This window comes from Pararge aegeria, chromosome 10, assembly GCF_905163445.1.
Source record: "Pararge aegeria chromosome 10, ilParAegt1.1, whole genome shotgun sequence".
In the NCBI taxonomy this organism is placed as follows: Eukaryota; Metazoa; Arthropoda; class Insecta; order Lepidoptera; family Nymphalidae; genus Pararge; species Pararge aegeria.
Window position 1 is genome coordinate 4342157 of NC_053189.1, and position 8028 is coordinate 4350184.

An 8028-nucleotide genomic window follows, 5' to 3' on the forward strand; every position below is an offset into this window, starting at 1 on the left:
TTAAAAATTACCACAAGTAGGTTGATAATTTGTCCTGGGAGTAACTTTAGGGTTTTATTGGTAATGCCGTCGGGGCCTGGGGCTTTCTTAGAGTGGAAACCCTTGATAATAGTATGAACTTCATCGCAGGTCGTCGGGGCGAGAGGTTCACCATCGGGAGGGGTCGAGAGGATTGTTGCGAGTTCGCTTTCGACTCGCAAGACGTGGGGCCTATCAATGGATACGGTGCTCGGAGAGCATTGGGATTCGAGGCAGTCAGCCATGCATTCAGCCTTATCGATATCTTCAAAGGCGGGCGGAAGGTCGGGGCGTGCTAACGGTGGGAGGGCGGGAGCGCGGGTCATTTTGAGAGCCTTCGCCAGTTTGTAGAACGCACTACGCGATGGCGAGAGCTCCCCCAAGAACCTGTCCCATTGTCCGTGTCGGAGTGCGGTAATGATAGACACTACCTTCCTCTGGGCTCTCCAGAGTTCTAACCGATTCTGTCGTGTCGGATATTTGTCATGCTCCCTATGGGCCCTATTCTTGTTTGTGATTAGCTCTCGCGCGTCCTCCGTGAGTACCATGCGGTAAAATCCGCACGGCATCTCGCGGGAGCATTCGCTCGTAGCGTCACAAACGTGGTTGGTCAGGTGCAGTGAGGCTGCCTGGGCTTGCTCTAATGTCTCTACGACGTCAGGAATTTTAGAGAGGTGCACAGAGTCCTTCGCTTCGAGTAGCCCGGAGAGCTTCTTGAAGTCGATGACTTTACGGGTCGGGAGGATCGCGGGGCCTACGGGGCCTAGCTGTAGTTTGACAGGTCTGTGATCCGAATATAGCTCGGATAGCACTTCCACAGAGTTCACCTGAAGGGTGATATTCTTGAGGAGCGCTATGTCGAGTATGTCCGGTCGGTCGATCGAACTATCCGACATCGGGAAGCGAGTCGGCGAGTCTGGGGCAACTACGATAAAGTTGAGGTCGGGTCGTCTGACAAGTATGTTAAGTTGTCGTCCGTGCGCGTTAGTGGAGCGGGACCAGTCGGTGTGCTTAGCGTTGAAGTCGCCAGCCAAAATGACAGAGTCACCTAAGGAGAGGAGAGCGAGTAAGTCACTCTCTAAAAAGGTTTTGTTCGGTGAGAGATAAACGGATGCTAGTATGATCGACGGATGGCCGGTCATACCCACCTGACATACGGAGGCTTCCATGTTGGTAAGCTGTGGAGGATCGAGAGGAGTGCAGTGAAGAGCCCTTCTGTAATAGATCGCGGTACCACCCAACCGGTTGGTGGTCCGATCATTTCTAATTAAGTTATAATTTCCAACTTTGGGATCGCTTCTACTAGGTTTTAAGAAGGTCTCTTGCACTAGGAAGATATCGATTTGTTGTGCACATATAAATTCACGGATTTGATGCATTTGATCGATAATGCCGTTTGCATTAAAGAAGCTGACTGCCAGGGAGTGTGGTTTTACCCTACCTTTATATGTACTACCCATTAACGGATTGCTTTTTGGATAGTCCCGATGGTTGTTAGGAGGCTAGAGTGCTCACGCATAGCCTGGTTGAGGGAGACCTTTGCCTTTGCAAAGAATACTTTTACCTCGTTCATGTCAACCGCAGACACGAGGTACTGGATGAAGTCCAGGGGGTCCATATCCGGAGATAGGTGCATGGGCGAGGGCGCTGAGGCCGGGTGGGCCGCTGCCGGTGCGGTGGCCTGAGGGGCTACCGGCACCGGTGCGGGGGCGGGGGCGGAGGCGCTAGGCGCTCCGTTAAGGGGCTTGGCCCATGCGCTGGTAGCGGGTACCGGCGCTGGGACGAAGCGTTGGGCGGGCTGTGCTGCGGGTCTCCGAGCCGGCGGCGGTCCCCTGCGCCGTGTAAACTGCGGCGCCTTTGGGCATCCGCGATAATTCGCGGGGTGCCCTTGGGTGTAGCAGAGTACACAGCTCGGTGGTTCGTCGACGGTCGGGTCCCGTCGGGAGCAATCGGCGGTGCCGTGGTCGCCCAGGCACTTGACGCACCTAGGGCGGGCGAAACAATTCCTTGCGGAATGGCCGTACAGTTGGCATCGGTGGCACTGGCCGACCTTGCCTCTGTTATGGGGCTTCTCGATAGTGAGTCCTGAAAGGTGGCACACTTTTTCGAGATTGTAAATCTCTTTACCTTCGGGGGAAAGTTCTAATAAAACGAGAACCATCTCGTAGACATATTTCGTCCTGGTATTGTACATCCTATGTACCTCCAGGACAGGTAGATTTTGCGACAAAAGGTCGGCTTTTATTACCTCGGAGCTAATCTCCTTCGGTAATCCTTTAATGACGACGCGGAGAATGCGTTCGTCTCTTAGGGCGTAGGTATGAAAACCTATATTATGCTCTCTGAGCATTGAAGTTAGCCGACGGTGGTCGTCGGAGGATAGGCACTGTACTCTAATGCCTATAGCGGTGGATCGGGCACCGGTGAAGCCGATGCCGTTCGCTTCAAGAAGCGGGATGATTTTCATCCATGCGAGCTTGTCGCGGATGAAGAGAGGTGGGATTCTATCCCTGGGTTGGGGTTGCTCCTCCATAGGGGAGTCTTCGGGCTCGTCTTCGTCCGCAGGGGAAGCCTGGGACGCTGCGCGAGGCGCTGCGCGGGGCGCTTGGGACTGGGTCTTAATCGGGCGGTCCGTTACCACTTTCTTTGGCGGGTTCGCCTTGGATTTGGAAGCCTTAAGCTTCCGCTTTTTTGCACCGACGACGGTGAAGCCGTCGTCGGTCTCGGATGATGCCGGGGAGGTAGATTCTTCGATCGCTATCGCAGGGATAGCGACCGGGTCTTCAGTAATCGGCTCTGCGGGAGCCGGGGATTGCGGGCTGTCCGTGAACACTCTAGGCCTAACAGTCCTAAAGCGGTTTAGGTAACCCGCGTTATTCTCCTGGAGGTCCTTTAAGAGGGCCTCCAGATTAAGGTCGGAGTCGGCGAGGGCCATGGCGGCCCCCGGGGTAGCGGTTGACCTCCCTGCCATGCAGGGAGGTGTGTGCCTAAAAAAAGGGTGTGGCCCTATGGGGCCTCGCCTTTAGGTGACGAGGGTGTTAAACTACGCTAATAATAACACGTGTACTTACAGGAATCCTAGACCCTAGAACTACACTGCACTACCACAACGCAGAAACGGACACTGATTTCCACTGACACTTTCACCTCGAGCAATCGGTTGCGAGACAGACATCCGTACGGGACGGATGCGCGAGTCGGAATCTTTTACCTTTACACATACATACGTATTTATATACAAATATACATACAATAACTTGCAATACATTTGCGTACAATGAAACAGCGTTTACTACAAAGGGACGCGTGCCTTTCACTTTTTATGTCTGTCTCTCTCGCTCTTAGGCGGGCGCGTGCCTCTCACTCGCTCTCATTGTGAGCGCATAACGTGAGCGGAGCGTAACGCAGTTTCTTGAAGTGTCACCCGGCAAACCAATTTATAAGACGTTGTCACGTCAATATATAACATAAATATCTATCAGTTGTAAATGTTGACGATCTTTTAATAGTGACTTAGAAGTGACTAATTATTCTGACATTATATTATATAAATATTTATACTAACTAACCAGCGACAACAAATCGCTGGGCTATGTTGGCGGGACTGCGGCTTACTCTTTTCGGGTCGTAGTATTAAATAGCCTTAAACCTTTTATTTGGGCTCGTTGTTCCGAAGATTAGTGCGTTCAAACAAACAAGCATAAAAGCAAACCCGTCGGTTTTATTATCAGCTGTTTGTTAATATCGAGTATAGAAATACTCGAACGTTGGAGTAAAATGGATCTTATTTGCATAGCATTAAAGCTCAAATAGAATAAGAAAACCATTTTGGCGAGAAAGTCGACATTGTTGATTTTGTAACTTTACTGAGAGATTCTTGTTAGAAAAACCCAATACATACCTAACAATTTCTGTACTTGGATCAAAGCAAAAAACCTAGTTATTCACATACCTAAACCACAGTAATTTTATATTTACTGTACCTTAACAATTAATGAAGTATGAGTTTACTTTACTGCAGTTTCCAATTTAGAAATTGGAACAAAATAACGACTACTTTCTGCCAACCATTTCCGTGATAGTTTTGAAAACAATTACGAGGTATACATATAATTAATTTCCATTTCAAACGTGTTTGCTGATAATTTCTATTTCCATTGAATTTCTACTACAACGATACAGATAAAATAAATCAAGCATTGAGATAAGAAGAGTATAAATTAAAGCAATTTAAATAAATACCTATTTTGGAACGGGCTGAACGTGATTCATTGCGACAGCTTAAACGAAATTATTTTCGAAGGAAAATCCCTTAATTTTGTAAGATAGTGATGTTGATATTAATTTCCTCATAGGCCTAGTGGTTAAGATGTTCAACTACAGATCACGAGGTCCTTAGTTCGAATCCTGGGTCGCGTCAAATTATACAAAGTATTGTATATTTCCGGTACCAGCCCGGAGTTACGAAATTAGGCACGTAAAGCCTTCGTTCCCCGTGGTAATAGTCGTTAAAGCCCACCAACCTACATTTGAGCAGCATAGTGGGTCTATGCTCTAAAACCGTCTCTCCTTTTACTTTGAAGATACAGAGTTTGATATGTGAAAACGACTATAGTCGTAAAAATGTAATAGGCCCGTTTTGACATTTGTCATCGCGACGTAACTAGTTATGTAACCATGAGACTCTGTACTCGATACTCACGATAAATCAATTCAAGTTTGTATCAGTACTCGATTGATATTATTATGTATTGTAAAGTGTTCGTTCGTTCAAAGTATTCCTTTAACTTCACAACCAATACGCGTGACTGGCTGTTGATTATACGTCCACTTTTCAACATGTTGAAACAGAGTTAGTACTATATAACAACAAACACAAAACTCGAGTCAAATCACTATGTTTAAATTAATGTCCAAAATAGAAGAGCCATAGTTAACGTAATAGTAAACAATATATATCAAACTTAAACGAGCGCACAGTCAACTTTACAAGATGAGGAACGAAAAACTGCGCAGTGCGCGCGGGGACGCTTCAGTCATGTGCCGCTTGGTCAGATACATCATCTCAGACTCATTATTTAGAACCCATTTTATGAACCAAGCACATTCTTTGCAGTAAAGATAACTACACAATATTTAATTTCGATATTCAGTAAAAAAATGGTTACAGCTCTAGTATAAAAAAAAAAAAGACTGAGAACGTAACTGTTTTCGGAACGTTTCGCAACAATTATAAATTGCATGCTACTATGAAGTAAGCGCAAAAAGAATACTCGCGATATATTCTTTCATATTATTTAACGTCCCAAAAAAATTTACGTATTTTTTAAAACACTGTATGTAATTGATTTTTATTTTTTTGTTTCTTTCAGTTTCGTTCCAAGTTACATTCTATGGTCTTTCACAAATGTCAAAACGGGCCTATTATATTTTTCCGACTATACTAGATTACGAGCGAGCAAATCTAGTACTACCGACTGCAAACGTGAAAGAATTCAATTCTCGAAATCAAATTTATTTTCAATGTATTCGCGTATTTTTCGCTACAAAGTTCGACACTATCGCTTATTCTTTTTACACTACATTGAATTTATTGTAGATCTTCTTATTTGCGACGTTATTTGCAGTAACTGAATTGTAAAATTGGTTTTCTACTGTTGTAATGCCGTTGGTCTAGCGGTTAGCATTTTCGGCTACGGGTCACGAGGTCCTAGGCTCAATTCCTGTCAGGATTTTTTCGGTTAGGTAGTTGGGATTTATTTATATATATTTTTTAAATAATATATTATATATATACATTTATTATATAATATATTTTTATTAAATTATAACTCTCCCAAGGCACCAGGGACTCAGGACCGGTAAGCGGTAATAACCTAGTGGATAGGACTTCGGACTCTCTTTCGAAGAGAACGAGTTCAATCTTCGGCACGAAGCTCTGCGTTATATTTTTCTTACTTTAACGGTGAAAGAAAACATCGTGAGGAAATCTGTACATCTGAGACTCAAATGTATCTGAGGCCTGAACTCTTCACAATCTGTGAGTTAGTGATGGGAGATGCAGTCCGTTTTCATTAAGCTTACTCTCTCGTGATCGTTATCGTCATTATTATCAACCCACTACCGGCCCACTACAGGGCACGGATCACCACAAATAATAAGTAAATGAAAAATAACATTTATGTACAAATTGGTAATCCTAAAATTCCCTGCATTACTTATTTTCTTTTGGGTGTTACATACAATAAAAACTCCTTTGTTGAGGAACCACCTTCGTAATACAGTTTGCACTGAACAGCCAATGATACGCCTAAAGTGAATTCGGAAATTTGTACCGCTATCAAAGGCGAATGACTGTTTTTGTCCAAAGGAAAAGAATTGGGATCGAATCCGGGAGGATCCGGATAATATTTTATCTTCCCAATATGTTCTTTATCATATGAATGATAACCGTCACAATGCAGCCAAAGTCTCTGTTTCTCTAACTTCAACCAATGCCGCACATTCATTGGGATATCCATTCTCGAAGAATTTGCGTTCAAAGGCTTAGCTGACCATTTCAGCTGTTTGTTTATCCTTATAATTACACAAGGACTATTTCCGTAACCGAACGGAGCCTCTCCGCAGGGTCCTAAATCGGGAAAGCTATCAACTTCCCTTTTTCTTCTCTTACTGAGTAAACTCTCCAGACTCTTGACGTATTTTTGATATTCTTGCTGCTCGTTTCTGTACCAAATCAGTGGCATGGCGTTTAAAGATGTCGGCGTCGCTGATAACCCAATACCATCAGCCGCATACGTCAATAGATCCGTTTTCTCTACCATTTGATAAGCGTCCAAGTATTTTATTACCAATAGTGAACCGTACAGGAAAATCAGTGTGTAAGTGCTCAGAAATATTAAATACATCACTGTGTACACTAAAATGTATAACCAGCTCTTGCATGTTCTGCCGCAGAACTTTTTCGTGTTTCTATCGTACATATAGCGGCAACATCGATTTCTCCAAGACCTTTTTGGTGGCTCTCCTACTTCTTCATGTAATGGAGCGTTGGGAACCTTATTAGAGGAACCCGGCACTGGTAACGAGGGATGTTTGTTACGTGTCTTTTTATCCATTATATTTAAAATTATGCTAATGGTATCTTAATAAATCTAAAATTTAAATATGCATAATATGACATAGTACACTTAAACGTCACTGAACCAACCGTCAAAGATGGCAACTGTATTTTGATTTATAAAACAGGATGGCTACAAGTCTTATGTTAATACTTTGAGCAATGTTATGGAAAGACAGGCCGTCGGTATAAACTGAAAAAATAATAGTTCAAAAAACTAAAAAACACGCTTAGTATAAAAACCAAACTAATTTGTACCTTTTAGTTTAGTTTTTTTTTTATTTATTTTTTTATTATGTTTATAGACGAGCGCTTGACTGCAATCACACCTGATGGTAAGCGATGATGCAACCTAAGGTGGAGCGCGCATGCCTAGAAGATGCCTATTTACTCTTGATTTGTGAGTTTTTTGTTATTTAATAAAAGTACTTTATTTATAAACTTCTATCCGTATTATACTGTAACATTAATCGGTTAACAATTCACCATTAAATTTGTTAATTATAGAGAAATCGGCTGTAGATGAAAATTATATGAATTAACAAAAAACTTATAAGCAAATTGAATAATTGGTGGTATTACTGACACGCGCCTTTAACTTATCGGAGTTATGCGTAAAGAAATTAAATTAAATATTTATAAACTCAAGTACGACTTATGATATACATAGGGTAAGCTATTTCATTCTCGCTCCAGAGATGTGCGATAATAACTGCGACTCAGTCTTGCACTATAGCAGTATTGTCTAGTTTCATGATACGCATTACCTTATGTTCGCCTTATTTTGTACTATTTTTTTTTTTAATCAATATATTCATCAAAATTGTATACGTTGTTTTTTATAGATACTTTTCTTTTTAATGTAATTTTTGTAATGTGTAATAAAAGTA

The 8028-nt window shown here is 42.9% G+C and overlaps 1 protein-coding gene across 1 annotated transcript; it reads right to left on the reverse strand.

Annotated features, from left to right (window-relative positions):
- Positions 1-6225: 6225 nt before the first annotated feature.
- Positions 6226-7136, reverse strand: LOC120627118 (sodium/potassium-transporting ATPase subunit beta-1-like). Its single transcript, XM_039894976.1, has one exon. The coding sequence runs from the start codon at positions 7134-7136 to the stop codon at positions 6237-6239; it is 900 nt and encodes a 299-aa protein (XP_039750910.1). The 3' UTR covers positions 6226-6236.
- Between the last annotated feature and the right edge of the window lie 892 nt (positions 7137-8028).